This window comes from Gambusia affinis, linkage group LG01, assembly GCF_019740435.1.
Source record: "Gambusia affinis linkage group LG01, SWU_Gaff_1.0, whole genome shotgun sequence".
NCBI classification, from domain to species: domain Eukaryota; kingdom Metazoa; phylum Chordata; class Actinopteri; order Cyprinodontiformes; family Poeciliidae; genus Gambusia; species Gambusia affinis.
In genome coordinates this window covers 332,451-353,996 of record NC_057868.1, presented here as the reverse complement: position 1 = coordinate 353,996, position 21,546 = coordinate 332,451, and the positions used below count along the sequence as shown (strand labels likewise).

The 21,546-nt window shown below is 40.6% G+C and overlaps 2 protein-coding genes across 2 annotated transcripts in view; one reads left to right on the top strand and one right to left on the bottom strand.

Moving 5' to 3' along the window:
• The window catches only part of agrn (agrin), a 421,905-nt gene that overhangs the window by 286,953 nt on the left and 113,406 nt on the right, over nt 1-21,546 (bottom strand). The gene's annotated exons all lie outside the window — the stretch shown is intronic.
• On the top strand, nt 9,590-12,650 carry LOC122831395. Its single transcript, XM_044117530.1, has 2 exons — nt 9,590-9,797; nt 11,263-12,650. Exons 1-2 carry the CDS (start codon nt 9,619-9,621, stop codon nt 11,897-11,899), a joined length of 816 nt encoding a protein of 271 aa, XP_043973465.1. The 5' UTR covers nt 9,590-9,618; the 3' UTR covers nt 11,900-12,650.

Here is a 21,546-nt window from a genome sequence, read left to right as displayed (position 1 = left end):
ACATGACTTAAATTAATTTGACTTTGCAATGTAAAGCCTTGAAATTGGGCCTCTGTCTCTTTAAGAAGCCTCCAGGAAGTCGTCACAACAACGTTCCTCCATTCAGCCTTTGATGCAGAAAGTGACAAGGCAGGAGGAGGAGCTTCATCAGACCCAGTGTTGGGAAAGCCAGAATGGTTACCATGGCGATCAAAGCAAAACTCACATAAAGCTCAACTTTTATATAATTCTGCCCCTTTACGGACCAGAGTAGGATTTTTAAGACTGTGAGTGTGTTTAGCCATTATTGTTTGTTATAAACACACATGCCCAGACACAGAAATATTAATACAGATGCATGTATCATTTCTGTCAGACTCCAGTGGTTTCCCTTTAATGATCTGTCACTCGGCTGAACCAGTCAACGTCCTGATATCGAGTCAGTGTATGTGAGTCATGTCACATGGCGATGATGCCCCTTCCCAACTAATTGCTCAGGCTTTCTAGCCGTGTATGGAGGTTAATGTGGGAAAATAACTGGATCTGTTTCAAGTGAGACTCAAATATTCCTCCTGCTGCCAGTGATCAGCTGGGTCCGATGACTGCAGCTGGCTAAAATGCTGATGCTTTTCCCTGCAGTAGTTCTGACTACAGTTATGTAATAACGCTCGCCGTCAGTCAGCTGTGCATGACGGCAAATATGTTAAAAACAAACCAGACATCGTCCTGTAACACTCATGTTTAGTTCATGAAGAAATTAATGGTAGAAAGGATTATTTACAGTGAAAACACTTTTCTATAGCCGGTCTGATTTTGTGTACGTCTAAATAAGTAAAAATCACAATATTTATTAACATGATTTTCTGTCTTATTTAACGTTTCTTAATTTGTGTTTATAAATTGCTCTGATGGATTATTAACCTGATGGCCAAAGCCACAGAAATGAAGCAAAGATAGAAAATATATGGATGGTTCAGTTATACTCAATATAACTTCAGATAAGTGGAAAAGTCTGAACATTTATCTGAAGGAAATTTGAGTTTGAACAAAATAAATTATTACAGTATCTGTTAATTTGTTGGGAATCATTTTCTCTTTTCATCATGGTTTCATTTTCACACTGATGTGTCTGAAAGAGATTGATCAACCAACGTTTGATCTGTGAGAACAAAAAGCTCCACTACATGAGTGAACAAAGAGTTCCTAAAGCTGAATGTTACTGACAACATCAGCCAACAGTTTCTGTTTCCTTCATCAAAATATCTGAGCTTTAAATACACTTCGTGGGTTTGGTTCCATCCAGCCGGACACATTTTATGAAGAAGCCATGATATCTGAGCAGATCTGGCCTCCATGTTGGCTCAGTGACGCCGCGCTTCTCTGTGATGTTTTCCATGACAGTCAGACGAGACGAGTCGGCACGCTGCTATACTCCTCACACTGACTCACTGCCACTCTCTGCTCAGCGCTGGCTGTCACCTGCTGTTCAATGCGTTGCTGTTACAAGTGAGATCCAACCCAGAATATTTCCTCAATCATTCAGGACTCGCAATCCTTCTGTCCTCCTAAGCTGCGGTTTGTGTCGTTTAGCAGCAGAATAACATAGAAAAGCCTGATCTGTCCATCCAGCCAACACTGCCTGGCTGTCCAGAGGGGAGGCGGCAGCTTCAGCTCACATCACCCAACCTACAGCTGACCTGTTTCCAGCTCATGCTGACCCAGCTCTTTGCCTCAGGCCTGAACCGGGCCCTGTCCGCTGCTGGAAGATCATTTTAATATTCCTGTTGTTGTCTCCTGCAGCAGAAGTGCTAATAGACCCAAGACTGCGGTCTACTGACCTCCCACCTTCACTTCCCATTGGCCTTCTAAATGAACAGGAACTAATTCAGGCAAAAATAAATTCCTATTAAATGCCTCTGATTTTCTAACCCGCAACAACAGTGATTACAGAATGTAATATCCTCTCCGCTCGGCTGCCTCACCCTGTTTACTCGCTCTTCGGCACTGACATTTGACCATTAATAGCCATGTAAGGAAGCTATTCTAGTGGACTGGCACAGACAGAAAAATAATGAAATAAACGGCAAAACGACTGACAGAAAGAGAAGCAGGGAGGAGGAGAGCAACCTGGGAGCCTGGCTGCTGTATGCAGAGCTAGCAGAGAGTGACACTTCTCCATGTGGCTGGCATATGGAGCCAATTGTGGTAGCGCCACAGGATGGCTAGAAGCAGAGAGTCAGACCAAGAGCGGCTGGCTCTGACAGCCTTTACACTGGAACCGACAGGCGCAGGGAGCCCAGGGTGATACAGATGTCAATCTCAGGCCAAAACCACCATCTGCCACCAAGAGTCGGCCAAAATGCACTAGCCAGGTCACAGAGAAAGTGGAGGGAGAATCACTATAAACTGCCATCAGGAGCGAAAGGACAGATGTACAGAAGACGAAAAGATTTCCTCTGAATAAATTGATAAGCACAATTGATCAGATTGTCAGAATTCCTTCATTTGAATATTTTACATGCTCTTGCACTATTAGCAGATGCTCAGTGTTAACACTTTTATGTATGGCAATTGGTCCACTTTCATCATCTCAAAAGTCTGGTTCATTGGGGAAGTGTGAATGAATCGAACTCTGATGTGGAATAAAGAATCAACTGGTTCAGCTACAAACCTCAGTCTGGGTTCGAACTCTGGTGAGGTTCAAATGCGCATACGAACACCAAACGGACAGCTCCAAAAGCAGGAAGTGAACTACAGCGCAGGGCATTCTGGGTGAATACAACCGAAACAGGAGAAATAGCTTCTGGTGCTTGGCCAAAGCCAAAAGAGAAAAACTCCAACCACTGAAGACTTACACCATTCCATTTCTGTTTGCATTTAGTAACGGAAATGCAGCTCAGACTCTCCTTCAGAAGTTTTCTTTGTGTTATTTCCTTCAGTGGCTCCTGGTGCAGAGCCGCCACTGGCAAGGAGGGGAACCAGTTTTTCCAACTAGTTTGGATCATTTGATATAATACCAGTTGAAAATGTAACAACTGTTGCAATTTGGCCCCCAATCAAAGTGAGTCTACAGGATGTATTGGCTGGTCCGGTTGACCTCCCACCACTCCCACCTGTTTGCAGTCCAGTGTTCATGGATTCACCTGTTCACAGGTCGTTCTGTTTTAGCTGCCAGGTAAACCAAGATAAACACTTTTTGAAGCTACAGGTTTGAAGACAACAGCGGAAAGATCTAATCAGGTTTGAACAGTAGGAGTGAACAGGACTGTTCAGAGCCGATCTCCACTCAACCTGCCAGATACTGTAGTCTACATTTTAGACTCTTATTTTGAAGTTAGAAAAGAAGTAGTTCTTGAGTGACTGACACTTGGTTACCGAAGAAGCAGTCACTACTTCTAAAATGTTTTTTGGTTACAATTTGGACATTTGGCAGATAAAAAGAAACCGACAAATAATTCGTAAGGACTGAAATGTTTCTTGTAGTCTGAACTTCTTACTGATCAAACTTTGGCTGTATTTTTCTAAAACAGTGAGATTATGGAAACAGTTTGAAGTTTATTTCCTAAAACATACGAGTAAAGACCTGCTCAAACCTGATTTTAACTATTTAAAACAGATTACAGATTTAATAAAATGGTTATTTCTGAAAACAAAAAAAATCAGGAGTTTCTTAAAAACCACAGTAAATATCACATGTGATCTTGTGAATATGAAATGCTTGTCTCATGACCAGAATGTCACTACTGTTAGTTGTATTGTTATTTTTCCAAGTAAAATTAATTAATACAGTTCTGTTCAAAATAATAGCAATCCCACATCACTAGCAAGATAAATCACTGTTTTTGTTTGAATTTCAATTTCTACACTACAAGTAAGTTTTTAGAAGGTTTAGTAAAGTATAGAAAACCAACAGACATGATATGCATGCTGCTGATTCTGTGAAACCGAATCATTTACTGAAAGGGTTGTGTTAAAAATAGCAGTGCTGAGTTCAATTAGGGAGGTCATTGATTATGTGGAAGAAAAAAATAGATGTTAAACAGGTGACCCTTATTTAAGGGTCAAGGCAACTGATGCTGCATAAGCTGGATGTACATTCATTCTTGAAAAACAGAGTAACATGGGTCATTAAGTCACTGTTAAGAAGAAGAGTGTCCTTTGATGAAAAATTAATTAAAGAGGGAAAAACCTATAAAGAAGTGAAGAAAATGAAAAGTTGTTCAGCTAAAATGGTATCAAATGTTTTAAAACAAACAATTATGTTGAGGAAGAAAAAGAAAAACAGCTATTCAAATGGATCTGAGAATAACCAAAATGGCAAAGGCTCAGCCAATGATCAGCTCCAGGAGGATTAAAGAAGATCAATCAATCAATCAAATTTTATTTGTATAGCACATTTCAGCACCAAGGCATTTCAAAGTTCATATCAAACACAGAAACACAATGCAACAGAATCAACAATCAAAACACGACATTAAGTCAAGTTCTGTCAATAAATTTGTAATTGATTACGTTTCAAATACAATCCTAAACAGGTGGGTGTTTAATCGAGTTTGCATCCATAAAAGGTTTACCTGTTACACTCCTACTGTGGTATATAGAACAAAATACCTATTGCTATTTTTATTCCCACTCATGCTCATAATGACACAGTTTAAAACAATGTAAGCAACCTTTCAACAGGCTTCCGGCACCAGGCTCCATACACCTCTATCACGGAATTTCGCTCTGGAACTCTGTCGTCCCTCACGGATTTTTGTGCAATTCTATGGTACCTGTTAGTGTCTAGAATTTACAGGGTTTCTGTGGCGTGAAATGACCCTCAGTCACTCACCATTTTTATTCCAGCTCGAGGCTCCGTAAACTTCTTTCACGGAATTTTGCTCTGGGACTCCATCGTCCCTCACGGATTTTTGTGCAATTGCAGCATAGAATCAACAATCAAAACACAATATTAAGTCAAGTTCCATCAATAAATTTGTAATTAATTACATTTATAATACAACTCTAAACAAGTGGGTTTTTAGTTGAGATTTATAGGAAGTCAGTGTTTCAGATGTTTTACAGTTTTCTGGAAGTTTGTTCCAGATTTTTGGTGCATAGATGCTGAATGCTGCTTCTCCTCGTTTGGTTCTGGTTCTGGGGATGCAGAGCAGAACCAGAACCAGTCCCTGAGAGGTCTGGAAGGTTGATACAACAGCAGCAGATCTTTAAATGTATTGTGGTGCTAAACCATTCAGTGATTTATAAACTAACAACAGTATTTTAAAGTCTATTCTTTGAGCGACAGGGAGCCAGTGGAGAGACTTTAAAACTGGTGTTATGTGCTCTATCTCCCTGGTTTTAGTCAGAACTCCAGCAGCAGCATTCTGGATCAGCTGCAGCTGTTTGATTGATTTGTTGAACAGGCCTGTGAAGACGCTGTTGCAATAATCAATGCAACTGAAGATAAACGCATGGATGAGTTTCTCTAGATCTGGCTGAGACATTAGTCCTTTAATCCTGGAAATGTTCTTCAGGTGATACAAGGCCGACTTTGTAACTGTCTCTACGTGGCTCTGGATCTAGATCTGTGACTGGCTGCGAGTACTGCAACAATCAGACAATGGCCATGAAAAGCCAAGCTACCAGAAAGGAGCCCCCACAACGTCCCATTGTTTAAAAAAAGAGACATGCTGAATAGGCCTGTCACAATAACAAATTTTGCTGAGTGATTAATTGTCTCAAAAAATATTGCGATAAACAATAATAGATACACTTTATTTTCAAAAGAAAACTTAACACTGGAACTGATAAAATAAACAAAGCAACCAAAACTAAAAATAAAATGGATTCTCAGTCTCCATTAACCAAAATGTACTTGAATAAAAACACCAAAGTGTAAATAAATACTGCATTCAACCAAAAGAGTGCAGATTTTGAAGTCTGTAAACCATATTGTCCTTCAGTAATCATTAGATTTAAATAGAGAAGATGGAACATCGACTACCTGATGCAATAGTTCACACTACACGTTAGTTCACACCTACATTTTCCCCTTATGACAATCTGAGAACTTTGATCGTTCTAAGATTGTTGCTTGTGATTTCCTAACCGATCATCCTGTAGTGTGTGGTGTGTTACAGTAGATCGTTGTGGCCCTCTGATCTAAATCAGGGGTTTTCCCCAATGGGAGCTTAATGCAGCCTGTTGAATGTGACAGGTAGCCAATCAGAAAGCCGGATTCTCCTCCTGCTTTCTGAAGGGAAATTACAGAGGGGAATCCAAAACAGCTGACACAGCGAAACCCGAAGTCCAGTGGACATTGGAGATGAAATGTGGAAACAACATTAATGTTTATAAAACATTTCATGCAAAGAATATAGAAATGAGGAGGGGAGGAGTTGGAGTGAAATTGCTACCAGTTGATGAACCCGGTAACTTTTCAGCTGTTCTGTTAACGTGACATAAATAGATTATAACGATTTTCATTCAGTCAGGACGTTATGATACTAGAGCCACATGCATTGCAGGTAGATTGTAGTAAAGCATTAATTAATGCCTGGTTTTAAAATGAGTTCACTGGACTTGTAGCCATTATTTTGTGCCCATTGTTGGACACCACACGGCACGATGGAACCCGATGGAACCGTTATACCTACGATTTCTGTCTGCTAATGTGTGATCTCTCAAGTAATGGAGAGGCCAGCATAGTCTGCCTACCTTCATCCCATTAAGAGCATTTTTTGTACCTGTGTTACGTCCCACTACCCTCACCCTGGCTCCTTCTTATGTCTTTTATACCGATTACGGGAAAGAGGGGCCGCAACATTAAATACGTAATGATTTAAACAAAAGGAACAGAGTAAAGGAAACAAAACGGGCACCTGACGGAACACACAGTGTGTTGGGGGCCTACCTTAGACATCCGATCAGTAGGTTATGTTCCTCAACCAGATGGCATCCATTGAGAAGGGTGAGCCCTCGCGATCCCTCGTGCAACAAGCTCTTCGTTTAATAGTTTTTATGTCTCTTTGTCTTTAAATATGTAGGGTTTTTTTTCCTTTTTTCCTTAAAACCCACACCTGTGGTGATTTCGTTGGTGGTTAGTCAAAATTCCTAGCGTCCAGCCGGTTTTTCCAAAAACAAATCAAAACAAACGAAAACAAACTTCATCCCGGCCAAAACTTCCGACACTCCCCTCTGGGTGGATCCGTCCCGAGGTGAAGGTACTCTTTTCCATCCAGAGCCTTACCGCACCATATTTTTAATAAATTTTCCTTTCCAAACTCCGCTGCTGCCACAGCTTGGTACTCGCCACCATCACTCATCAGTCTCAGGTGCACCACCAGCCCAGCTAAAAACACCTGGGCTGGCTGAGCCCCGCCCCCACCGGTGAACCGTCATAGGTGCCAACAGTAAAACAAAAATACATAATCAGGAGGCGGAAGCAAAGTGTGAGCATGTAACAGCTGACATAAAAATGCTGTTCATGAGGCAAAACCAAGAAACACAGAGGAATTGGTAACATAGTAGAGTTGTCCTGGGCTGCAGAACCTGTTGACCGGTGCCAGAAGTTGGTCGACTCCATGGACCACAGATGTGAAGCAGTTACCAGAAACCCTCGTTATGCGACTAAATATTAGTTTATGACTCTCAGGAAAGATTAATTTTCCAGCATTTCTTAGTTTATATAGTTTATTTTTCAGTTTGTAAAGAAAGATGTCAACACTATAATTTTTTAACATTGTATTTCTTAAAATATAATGTTCAAGAATATTGAATATTAAAATATTGTAATATTCAATTACTTTTTCCACTTTTCTGCTTTGATACAGAAAGTGCAGTGTCCCCAATGCATTTGTGTTCATTAAAATACAATTTATTTGAAGAATTTTGACATTTACTCACCTTTTTAAAGACACTGCTATTATTATGAACATAACTGTATGTGTGATCATCTTTAATATTTAATACAACCAAATTACAAGTTATTAAACAGTCAGACTCTAATGCCGGGTTCCTATTTTTGTCTTATTGCAATTTACTTCAAACTGAATTTATGTTGTATCAGTCTTGCACCATGGTTGAGATGAATTTTAAACAGAAGATGCAAATGGAGAAAAGCTGATGGATGAATTAGGTTTAGTGAAAGAAACCTGGAAAAATGAGCAAGAGCAGGATATAAAAGCTCTAACATTAGAAAGACAGTTATGTCTATGCAAAATGTTGCTCCATAAGTAGAAAATGAATCTCAAAAACAGAAAAGCTTTTTGTTAATAAGGAGTATGGATGAATCAGGATGTCATTAAGCACATAAAAATATTGTTTTAGATTCCAAATCCATCAAAAACTCATTCCACAAGCCTGCAAATCTCTTCCTACAACAATAATCAAGATTATGTTTTCTTCTCAAATTACCGTTTTCTTCATATCTTACGATCTGCAGCGCAGTGTTTCAGCTGACATGCCTCTGACATAGACTGTGGTTACAATATATGAGCAGATTTACCTGATTGGCATTCTGGCACCCGCACAGACAGGGACAGCCATTAAACTCTGGGACACTTTCATTTGCATTTCCAGTAATGAACAAGCTCTCTAATTTCTTTTCCTTTGCTTGCATTTCCACAGCGCTTCACTGGCAGCTGGGTGCACGTCGAGCCTGATCCTCTCAGAGAGAGAGGGCAAAGAGGGAATATTAATTGGCGAGCGATACCTTCTTGTTGAGACGTGGCCCATAAATGAAGCGACTATAAATTATTTATGTGCCTAATCAGACGCCATGTGCATTTTCTTTCAAACAAGACAGCTTCCGTGCAATTCTTTTTATTCCCCCCCGCTCACTGCCTCCTCCTAAATAATTCGACTTCTGACAGCAATGAAGCCAGAAGCTGGAAGCAGAGGCCTAATGAAAATATGGCGACATGATGACGAAATTGCTGTTTTCAGGCTGCAATCGAGGTCAAGAAAATGAACGGCCAGCTTAGCAGACATCCTGTGTTTGCAGGTTTTTGGAAGGTGAGGTTCCTGTTGTAAATATAACTGAAATAATGAACAGAAATCATGGAAAAATGAATGAGTCATGGAAAGAGTATCGCCCAGGACACCAAACATGTTGAAGTAGAAAGGCTAGGTGAAATAAACTTACAGTTTTATTGAGATATTTGTTTATAATGATAAACGTGACAATAAGAACTTTTCATTGTTTTTTTTGTTTTTTTTTGTTTGTTTTTTTGGGGGGCGGGGGGTGTTCCCCACCAGGGGGTCTTTTCTTGTGGGCTCTAGCAGTGTTGTAGTACTCGAAAACGGTCTTGGTCTCGAGACCGGTCTTAAGACCATTTTTTGATAGTCTCGGTCTTGTCTCGGACTCGACCACATTTGGTCTCGGTCTTGTCTCGGTCTCGGACATTGAGGACTCGGTATTTTATTTCAAGACCGGTCAAGACCACAACTGTGAAAATAACGCTAAATCATCAGTATCAATTTCTTTAAGATCCTTCTTTTTATTGGATGCACTCCTGATTCAAATCCAAGCAATAACCCGTCTCATTGGTAAATGCATGTTGTTGTTTTTTTAACTGCTGTCGCCCCACCCCCTTTCACCTTGAGCGGGCACTTGATTGAAAGTTACAAGTGGTTGTCTGAGAAGGGGATAAGATGTCGGCCAAATCATCGGTTATAAAATTTGGCTATTTAAATCACAAACAATACATTTGTAAAGCAACATTGAGAAAAAAGCATACAGCGCAATGTAAGTTCTGCAGTGCTTCACTATCAGAGACGGTGGGGACTACGTCCAACTTTTATCGACACCTTGAAAGAAAGCACAAAGAAAGGTAAGCTGTGTGTAAAAGTGATATTAGGAAAGCTAGCAAGTTAACGTAAGCAATTTCCTCGGTATCAAAATTATTCTACCCGGCCATCACACAGTTCTTATTTCAATATTAGCTACACATATTAAGTTAGCTAAAGTTATATATGTATGCTTTATCTTTTAGGGTGAATGTTCTCCTTTCTTATCCGCTATTTGCCACCTAGCTTGATGCACAAGTTGTCACCTAGTAGTGTTTGTGAAAACATGTCGGACATTACTGATTTAATTTAAAGAAGTGTTGATTCGTGTTGTGCATGGACAACGCTGTTTCAATTACAGCTTTCCTGAACATGTCTCCGTATTTCTGTCGGCTTCATGAGTGGATTGCAGCACATAGGTGGAAGCAGAGCAAAAATAAAAGTCTGAATAGATAATCGTAATATATTTTGGTTCTTGTTCAATACTTCTCATGAAGGAGAAGACTGATGTGGAAGTCTCTACCTATGTTTAATAACCATAATAAGGTGACGTACGTAACCATGACAGAACAATGGTTCGTAATGGTTCTGTCAATAAGTCACCATGACAGAACGTAATGGTTCGTAATGGTTCTGTCAATAAGTAACCATGACAGAACGTAATGGTTCGTAATGGTTACGTTCTGTAACGTAACCATGACAGAACGTAATGGTTCTGTCAGCATGTGCTGGCTTGTGCTGGTGGGTAACCCCAATGTCTCCAAAGCCATCATATATAATTTATTAATGTGCCAAACCTGATATGCTTAACCTTAAATAAGTTGTATTTTCTTGCATTGGTCCTACAATTAACATTATTAAGGGAAGTAAGCAAATGCAGTTAACCTTGAGAGACTGAGTCGACTGGACATATAATAACATCCTGTTCCTAAGTTAGATTTTTTCTTTCTCATGAAAAACAATTATGAGACAGTGAATGAATTCATTCACTGTCTCATAATTATGAACTTAGGTCAATGTAAGTTACATTGACCTTAGGAGCTGGATATAGCTCCTGACATTGAAGATAAGACGTGGAGGTGATGCTCTGTTGTTTGGCTGTGGGAACTAGTCTATAGATATAAGCAGAGAGTGAAGAGACTAATATGCCTCACCTTATGAAAAATTAATAAATTAGTTGCTTTGTATGGATATAGGCAAATTACTTTTAGAAACCACATTGTTATGTTGCCATTTACAATTTCAGGTCAATAAGTAACTTTTTACCAGTTCACTCTCTATGGTTCATACCATATCAGTCATTTAACTTACTTGTTTATCCATTTCAAAAATGTGATGGCCAAAATACCATTGATTTGCATTTTGTTTATCTACATGCGTTTCTAGTAACATTACATTACACATATTTGACATGTATTTGTAAAGTTCCTACTTATTTTTAAGGTTGTTTTCTTATGTAATTGATGTTCATATGATCAGATAAACTGATTTCTATGTCCTATTTATTAGGTTCCTGGAATACAAGGCAGGGCAACAGAGTGATGTCACACAGCCAACAATATCGTTATTTACACAGAAAGTGCAGCTCTACAGCCCACAATCGCCAAGGCAGCAAGCCATCAGTGAAGCCATTGTTCAAGATTTGATCATTGGATGTTGTCTGCCCCTCTCCCTCGTGGAAAATGGACACTTTAAACACTTTCTTGAAGTCCTGGACAGTAAATACACACCAATCTCTAGAAAAACAGTTTCTGAGAGACGAATTCCAGAATTGGTCAGAAAAGTCAAGGAAACTGTCTTGGAGAAACTGAAGACCCAGTCGTCTGTGTCATTAACAACTGACCTTTGGTCTGATCGCAGGCTACGCTCCTTTCTTGGGGTGACTGCCCATGTGTGCTACAAATCTAAAGATTGCTATGCACTTGAATCCTACCTGCTGGACTGTAGGCGTTTTACAGGGAGGCATACTGGAGAGCACATTGCGTCTGCCTTTGAGGAGATCACTGAGGAATATGGTATTCGTGACAAAATTAGCTATATCATAACAGACAATGCACCCAATATGAAATGTGCTTTCAAAGTACACATGCCCCAGCAGCAATCTGATGACAGTGAGAGTGAAGAGGATAATTTGTTGGGCCTCTAAATGTCAGATTTCTTTATTATGTATGTTATGTATAAGTTGCTACATCCATTCAACAGCAGAGTTAAAGATGCAGTATGTAACTTTGTTAAAACAAAAAAATATCTTTGTAAAAGTTATATAGTTTTTTTTATATATTTATGTCACTATGTTGTGTCAGTATGTTATGAGACCGACAAGCTGTGAAAATATTGAGCTCCTCTGCCTTTTCTCCATGTTCCCAGTGCTAACTGGAGAAATACACTGCTTGGTCAAAAACAAACCATCTGATCCAGCAAAAGGGTCTTAGAACTGATAAAAATCAGTCATGTTTTTGTGCACGTATTTCAATGGGGTTTGTATTTCTGCAGATGGCAGTAGTCGCTCAGGGAGGAAGTGAAGGAGATCAATCTTTTTTTCAACAAATTATCTGTCTCATAACATATTGTCACAACTTAGTGATGGATATAGATTTATTTAAGAAAAGTTATATAATGTAGCTATAATCTGTATACGAGAGAGAAACGAGAGAAATGATTGGCATTTTTTCAGTTTTACATATTTGCACATGGTTTTGAAATAGCACATTTAAAAACAACATAAATGTATGTACTGTTCATGAAAGGCAGAGAAAATACTATTTTGATCGACTTTGATTGTTTGAAATTCTGTGATTACAACATAGAAGTACTAAATAAAGATGTTTATGTTTATTCCAGTTCTCTGTGTAAAATATCTAGGTGTTTTTACGTGAATGTGGGTCTTTTAGATCAATTTTAGTGAGTTTGATCATGTTTCACATTTTATTGTCACATACTGGCGCTGGTCTTGGTCTTGACTCGGTCTCGACTTCCCTCGGTCTTGGTCTTGACTTGGTATCGGACCCTAAAAGTCTTGGTCTTGTCTCGGTCTCGATACACTCTGGTCTTGGTCTTGTCTTGGTCTCGGGTTAGGTGGTCTTGAACACAACACTGGGCTCTAGTGTCCCTTATATGACAGTAGGCTAACAGGAAAGGGGGAAGACATGCAGCAAATGTCGGACAGGTCCAGGAATCGAACCCGCAACGGCCGCGTCGAGGACTCAAGGCCTCCAAATGTGGGTTGCGCTGTCCCCTACGCCACCACAGCACGCCCTTCATTGTTTTTTTTAACACTGCATTAGATTGCTAAGGCCAAATATTAAAACAGCTGATCCAAAAGTAAGGTGTTTTTTTTGGAGGCCTAATCTGTGGCTTTTATGGCGCCGCCAATTTAACCATCAAAAGCTCGTCACAGCAAAGCACAATGTGAGCCATTACAGCAGGATGCTGCACAAAAATAAAAGGTGTTCACCTGTTTGTAGATGTTGTGTGCTACTGTAGCTGGAGCTCAGGGTGAGCCGGGTCAGTGCCGTCACAGATGTGTTGCAGTTAGAGGGAAACCAAAGCTGGAAAAGATGGTCATTACTGTAGAAGAAGAAAGCGGCGAATGTCGATAATGAACAATCGTCAGACACCAGCCAGTAGACAGACGGCAATATTTCCTCATATAACCCTGAGACCAGCTGTCTGTCATCCACAGTCTTTAGCTGCATCCCTATAGCCACACAAAACTCTCAGACACACACAGCGTATGTCTTTCTATCTTCACAGGGACTTTACATTGACTTCCAGCCATTTTAATTTATCCTAAGTCACACCTTGACCCTAAGCCTGACCTCTAACCCCAAAGCAGCACTCCTGGCCCCATATGGAGTAGTCGTAACAGTAGTCTGTTTCTCCAAACAGTAGTTTTGGAAAAACTACTGTATAACATGCTAAGATAGCATGTCGTACCTTCTAAGCTACGACATGTTAAAACACACACCTTAAGACGAGATAAGTGTAACAAACTGGCATTCAAAGAGTAGAGACACAGACACATTTCCTCTCAAAATGCCACAAGGTCCTGAGGGTTAAAAGAAATGCACCACTAAAATTTGCAATAAGAAATAACAAGAAGGTGGGAACCTGAAAGTTCAGTGGATAGATTTATAACTTTGTTCTTGAGTCAGTCAGATGGAAAAAAACAGAAGCTAGAGAGAAATTTCTACAACACCAAGTCTGAAAGACATACTTCCATTGCATAAGCTAACTGATAAGGAGTCAGTGGCCTTTCCTCATAGTTGTTGCAATTTGATGCGAAAACAGAAGTCTGGTGCTGAAAAACAGACTCACTAAAGCCGCCTTGAGGTACACCACAAATTACACTCAGTGTTTGAGAAGTGTCAGTTTGCTGAGCCTTGTTACTGACCTCTATCTATAAGACAAAAAGAGAGGACAGCGTTGCTCCACAGGGACCAATAAAAATGACATTTTTCAGGACTCAGGGTCACAACACAAAACCTCAATTGTGCTTCATGAGTAGATTCCATTTTAGCTGCTAACTACAGTCAACACAGGGGGAGGTCCAGACTGGAGGAACAGATGTCTTGTCTGGCTCTCAAACACTTTCTGCCACAACAACATTGATAATTGGTGTGTACAGAATTATGCATCACCACATTTCTAGTCCAAGGTGGAGGATTAGATGATGTTTGTCTGCTGCTTTGACAGGCTGTCGTTTTTTCTCACCCTTCTACCTGATTATGGCGCTGTAGATGTTCACTGTCTTCAAACCGACGGGTGTCCAGCCCATCTCTGGAGTTAGAAAATCGACACAGTGCCACTCTGCATGTGTTGCTGCAGGGAATGTGTACAGTCAACTGTTTTTGATTTCCAATAGATTCTTAAACCAATTGCCATTTGGGAAAAAGAGGCACTTTGTGGCACTGGACATACGCTGTGCTTCCTGTAAATTAATGAAAAGTTCTGCATCTTACAGACACGGTGGTAAATTGTACAGATCTTTCATAAAAGAGTAAAGGTCTAGAAGACAGCTAATTTTGGACCAGTGGTTGTAATCATGCAATTAGCTTGAAGCCAAAAGGATCTTGTCCTGAATCAGGTTTTGAAATATTTTGTCTCGGACCGGCTGACCCAGAGTACAGAAGGTTCTGCTGTTTGTTTTGGTGCTAGCTACAGATAGCAATGCGAGCCTATTACATGATAATTCACACACTATAGAGCAGGGGTCTCAAACTCCAGTCTTCGAGGGCCGCAGTCCTGCAGTTTTTAGATGTGCCACAGGTACAAAACACTGGAATGAAATGGCTTAATTACCTCCACCTTGTGTAGATCAGTTCTCCAGAGTCTTAATTATTCTATTGAGGTGTGGTGCAGCAGAGGCTCATCTAAAAGTTGCAGGACTGCGGCCCTCGAGGACTGGAGTTTGAGACCCCTGCTATAGAAACATCTGCCTACATGTAGAACTGATTTAATCAAATTCAGTCCTGATAAATTATTAACACCTGAAGCTTTCATTCCATTCTTAATGCACTGCAGCAATATTGGATACCAAATGGGCCCCATCAGTTTATCAGCTGGAATTCTGACCTCACTGTACAGAACAATGAATAACCTGCTTCTTTTCTTCAAAGTGGAATCAAGATATTTTTTACAATCATTGGGCTGATAGTGAAGAGCAACCAAACCTGTCAATATTATGTTCCTGTGGGATTTCTAGTCAAAGTAAAGCCTCTCTCTTAAAGGATCTATTTGCTGTAAGCATGTCAAGTTTTATTATTATTATCCCAGATATTAAACTAATAATCTGTTCTTTGTTTCAGACTTTTATTTTTAAGTAATAAATAAGGTACTTATTCAATTGACAAAGTGGGCTAATAAATACTTTAATTATAACTTTTAAATTTTAAGAGGCTATAAGTTGCATTAGTTGCTGACTATGCTGCAGTTAGCATCAGCTAACCTAAAGGGCTATTCCATAGATTTATTGAGTCTGGACTCATTAAAAGTAAACTCTATTAGGTGAAAATCTAAAATATTTAGATGGATCAAACCTGAACCATTTCTACAATGAACACAGATTTTTATTGATTTTATCTCTCAGAGGCTGGAGGAGGGAAAACAAAATATATTCCTTATACTTTGCCATGTGAGCTAGCATTAACAGAAGCCTTTTAGGTCCAATATTACTCATACTTCCATCCGATTAGCACTTGTTTAATTTAACCAAGATGTTTGTTTCTGATAGAAATGGAAACTGGGTTGTCTCAAAAGATAAAAATCAGTGTAAAAATGTATCAACATTGAGAGATCACTCTGCTTTTATTTACCCTTAAAACATGCCAATAATGATGTAAAGTCTTCTCGATAATATATGAGAAGTCCTTCATTGATATTACATAACTCAAACTTTTCCCCAATGTTTTCATTGGAGACACAGAGAAACATTTACATTATTCAGTTGATCTTTCATGATCTCTTCCAACCTCAGTCATCCTAATCTTTACATTTAAAGATCTGCTGCTGTTGTTGTATCAACCTTCCAGAACTCTCAGGTCTTCTGGTTCTGGTTCTGCTCTGCATCCCCAGAACCAGAACCAAACAAAGAGAAGCAGCATTCAGCATCTATGCACCACAAATCTGGAACAAACTTCCAGAAAACTGTAAAACAGCTGAAACACTGACTTCCTTTAAATCTCAATAAAAACCCATTTGTTTAGAGTTTTATTTGAAACGTAATCAATTGCAAATTTATTGACCGAATCTGACTTGATGTTGTCTTTTGATTATTGATTCTATGTTGCATTGTGTTTTGTGTTTGATTTGATATAAAGCACTTTGAAATGCCTTGCTGCTGAAATGTGCTATACAAATAAAATTTGATTGATTGATTGATTCCGTCTTCTGACTAGATGGGACATCCAGTCAGAAGAAACATGTTGGTAAAATTCAAATATTACTTCAAATCTGCCAGGGGTATGAAACCTTCTGAGCTGTCGGTGTGTCTGCTTTAGAATCACACGTAAAAACACTTTATGAAAATCTGGGCATATTATGTTTGAAAAAATATATATATATATTAGTTTCAAAATGTGCCTTCCTGATTCACGTATTGAGTTGGTTTATGTAGCAGCAGCAGTTCTACTTTCTCATCCATTATTAAAGTAATTAGTGATTTTATGTTTTATTTAGTTACTAATGTTAAAATACCACAAAACGCTGGTCTGTTTCTTTCATCGCCTACCGACTGATTATCTGCTAGATTCACTTCAAGCACCTGATTAGCAGAGAGCACAACGTCAAATATTAAAGGACTACAGGAGCTCAGATTATTCTCTTCTTATCCAACACCAATTTCCAGTTTTCTTCAACCTCAGACCTGCCATCTCCGATTTTCAATAACACAAACAAGAAGCAGATTCTGATCTCTAGCTGATTGAGGGCTGCATCTGTCAGAACTGCAAATGTCCATCTCATGGTTTTTTCCATCTTCATCAGCTCTAGAACAGCAGACTGGTAGTGGAGTGTGTGCTGATATTGTAATCCATCTGTCATGCTGAAATGGTGCAAGCGGAGTCAAAGGGTTGCAGGAGAGGTCAGTAGACCAGAGTTCTACAGGAGAAAACACGCCAATAATGAGGCTGACGTGTCACTGAGGCAACCAGCCGCCTCATCCATTATTCATCTGGGTAACAAACTGATAAACGAGGTAAATGAAGAGGAACAACGGCCATGCCAACGGACCAAAAGAGACATTTAGAAGCAGCAACCCGAGGAGCATATCAATGTGGCGACGTGAGGTCAGAGCAGAGCAGCTGTAATGTGCAGCGCTCTGCACTTTTACAGCAACAGGATTTTGCAGGTGTTGAATTCAAATGCCTGCAGAGCCAACGCATCACGTTGTCTGTCAGCCACCCACCAAGCCGGCCATCATCGCAGCAACTCCCAGGCAAAAAAAATCTACAAAAAACAAGTTAAAGCCTCCAAACAGTTGCATCAGTGGGCCAGCACACGTTCAGAGAGAATAAATGATACCCAGGTCTCACATGTCATGCCAAATTCATGCAACACGATCTGCACCAGACAGCAGGGGATGAATTATCACCCTGTTGCTAGGGTAACGCCACGTACGTACAAAAACACCATGCCGCGGCCTGAAGAAGAAAAAAAAATGGTCTGTGTGATTTTATTTTTTATTTTGAAAAGCCATGCTGGTCATGATAGAGAAGGAAGAGATGGGAAAAATACCAGAGTAGAGCATCACTAAGGATGCGCATGGAGACAATCTGGGTCAGCGGTGCCATTCTGTGTATTTCTTTACACGAAGCAGGCAACACCTCATCCGTCATTCGTTTCATTTCCATCCCAACACCAGCAAGCCATTTGCATTCTGTCACTTCTACCTCTTCCTTTCATTCCTCCCTGCATGCCGCTACAGTTCCTGAATGATAACATACTGGCAATTTCTCTGCACTGGCACCGGCGCAGGTCTGGACGCAACAGCGGCTGCATCCAAAGCAGGGGATGAAAATGTGTGTGTGTCAGGGGGAGGGGGGCAGATTTCCAGTCTTGCCCCTTCTTTATCCCGCTAACCAAAGTCCCAGTCTGCCTCTCAGGTTTCCAGCAACAACCCCCTTTTTCTGATGATCAAATCCAGATCTCTGCCATCTGACCCTGACCAGAGTTTCACCAGTCGCTCCCCCAGGACACCATCCAGAATCTCACCTCTCCAAACGAAGCACAACCTCCGTCATCTGATCCATGCTCACCCTACAACCAGCAGAGCCTTTTTTTATACAAATCACACTGTTGGTAAAGCGAAGTCCAGATCCATCCAGCTGAATGTCAGATGGGTTTAAGGTGAAACACAGGTTGGTTTTTGCTTGTAACAAAACGGAAAGCTGGTTGTATCCTAACACTAGTCTGGAATCATCCCTCATGAGAAACACAAGAAGAATTTTAAACTCAAAATCTCTCTGTAAAAAACCCTGCATGGATTTGCACTAAAATATTCTCAATATGTTTCTATATTCATGAGGTGTTAAGCAGCGCCATTACATACTGGTAGCCCCAAAATGTCAGACAGAAGAAATAGGTTTTTTTTCCTAAATGTGAAGATTAAAAGCCACTTCAGTCCAACCAATCAGACTGCTCCGCTCTGCTTTGCTTTACGGCGAACGGATAAAACAGCAAAAACAAGAATCTGACACCGGCTGATTCTTGTGAAGATGAAACACTGTCAGACATTATTTCATTCCTGTCGTAATCTTTGAATTTCTTTCCCTTTTGAAGATAGCAGTCATTTCTTTGTGTGCGCGTGTGCGTGTGCATGGGCGTGTGTGTGCGTGTGTGTATCCAGCAGTGATGCCCCGTTCCTTGGATTTGTCTGTTTCCATGATGTTCTTTTCTTTGTCTGTTGAGCTCGGCGGTGGCTGATGAAGTTAAACACACAGCAGGTTTTATTCTAACAAGACAAAGCAGAGGAATCAGTCAAAGTCCCACACAGAACATTACATGCCTTCAGAAAAGATGGGGGGAAAAATCTAAACAAAACCAAACTGTGTCAAAGTAAAATGCTTATTTTGGCTGAGAAACTTGTATTTTTTTATACTTTTTTTTTTAAATCAGGCATATTTGTTGACCGCCTGGGCAAGGATTTGACAAACTTTATGATCTGATTTAGAAACAGTTTAGAGCTGCTGAAACCAATTACCCAATCAACCAATTAACAATTAACCATCCTGATGTATTGGTGATTTACCAAAATGGAAAAACAAATTTGTGAAACCGACATGAACAAACTTTTATGTACGACTCATTTTAAAACCCCACAAATGAGGGAATAGTTTTAGAAAATGATGCTTTCAGTGGATTTTAGACACAGACCAAGCTGGTACCTGTGAGTTTTCACAATGAAATCAATCAATAAATCAATCAGACCAAGCTGGTACCTGTGAGTTTTCACAATGAAATCAATCAATAAATCAATCAATAAATCCATCCGTCCATCCATCTATCCCTTGGTGTTACAAGCTGGTCATCAAGTTTATTATTTTTCTGAACCATGTGTTGAAGATGTTGGAGATGTGTAATATTTCCACACCCCTCCTGCAACTCTATCTTAGTGTGTGTGTGTGTGTGTGCGCACGTGAGCATGTGAGTGTGTGGCTGGTGGGGCGCTTCAAACCTGAGGCTGACTCCTCTCTAGATCCCAAGGCGCTTCAGTATTCTTAATGCAATCTGCTTCATTACAAGGAGGTGGAGGGTGAGAGCAGTCACACACATACACACACACACGCCCACCCACATGCATGCACACACACTGAATTCACACCCTGTCTTCATCTCATAACATAGACCCACACAAGTTTCACTATGTGCTTTTTTACTTCACAGAGAAACCTAAAAAAAATAACACAAAATACAACTTTTTCACCCACACTCACGCAATATCTCACATTCTCTCTCACATACGCTCTGCAGGCAATCACATCTCAGGGGAAAAGGAGCTGAAGCCAGGGCCAAGCTCAGAGGAGGAGGCAAATTAGTGCAGAGTTGAAAGAGCAGAAGTGGTAGACGGAGAGAGACAGAGATGGAAAGAAGGAGGGGGCTGTGTGGGATTGGTTTGAGCGATTCCAGACTTGTGGAATAGACCCACTGCGTCAACACAGGTAGAGAAGAAGTGTGATATGTGAAGATAGCAAAAGCTAGGAGAAGTGTGAAAATGAAAAAGATAGAGATGAAAATGAAAAAGAAAAGATAGAGATGTATTTCAAAGATTCAGGTGAAAGTAGGCAAAAGATGAGGGATTGGATGTTAAGAGCTTGGAAAAAAAGAGGTAAATGAAAAGAAAGAGAGAAGAAAACACAGGGGAGCCGAAATGACAGCAAGGAGCGAGACGAGAGAGGCTAATGGCTGGTGGGAGAGGTGCAGGCGGCTGCTGCCAAGATAGAGGAAAAGCCCAAGTGGGAAAAGAAGGAGAGAAATTCAGCAACATAACCCTCCAGACCCGGCTGTCTGATGAGGAGAATCAGTGTGGGTGTACGTGTGTGTGTGGGCGTTAGCGTGCATGCATGTGTGTGTTGGGGTGATGTGTGTGCACATCTGTCTGAGGAAGCAGTGAGTTGAGCTGGCAGGTCTGAGAGTTGGTGTCAGGGTCCTTGGGCTCGTCCAGCAGTTCAGGCTGGGAGGAGGGGTTTGTAGAGTGGCGCCCCCAGGGGGAGGTCTTCTCGCTTGGCTAAGATATCGTGCCTGGACGATGCCTGGCCTCCTGGCTTCAAACTCTGGATAAATCCCAACGAGCGCGATACAGCTGGATGAGCTCTGGCTCAAAGTCTGAGCACCAAACCCTCAGGTGATGCACAAGACGCTGCCTGAATAATAGAGAAGCAGACATGGAGGCCAGGCAGCTCCTCATCACCTGCTGCTGCCCTACAAACGTTGAGGTTTACTGTGGACCTCCAGCCACCCCAGGCCGATAAATGAATAATATATATCACAATACACAGGCGATCAACATCAATAGACAATATGCAGTGCTCAATAATCTCACTGAACTCTGAAGCAGGAACATAGAGCATTCTGGGGGATGTAGGCTGAGGAAAGGCTTTATCCACTTAACCTGTCACGGCGAGCTAAGCTATGTTGGTGGCATCAACTCACTCACTCTTTGGTTGCCTAGCAACAAACTGCTGAGTAACATGCACAGCAACAGTTTCGGATTTTCACATAACTGCTTAAAAATAAACATCAGGAGAGAAAACTGAAGTTAAAAAGGCAGATCCCATCACCAGATGGGCATATGAGAGA

What these genes read in the sequence shown, in the direction of transcription:
- LOC122831395 (XM_044117530.1), top strand. Translation starts at nt 9,619, where the DNA reads ATGTCGGCCAAATCATCGGTTATAAAATTTGGCTATTTAAATCACAAA. An exon ending in GAAAGAAAGCACAAAGAAAG is followed by an intron (nt 9,798 to 11,262) that starts GTAAGCTGTGTG and finishes CCTATTTATTAG; the next exon opens with GTTCCTGGAATACAAGGCAG.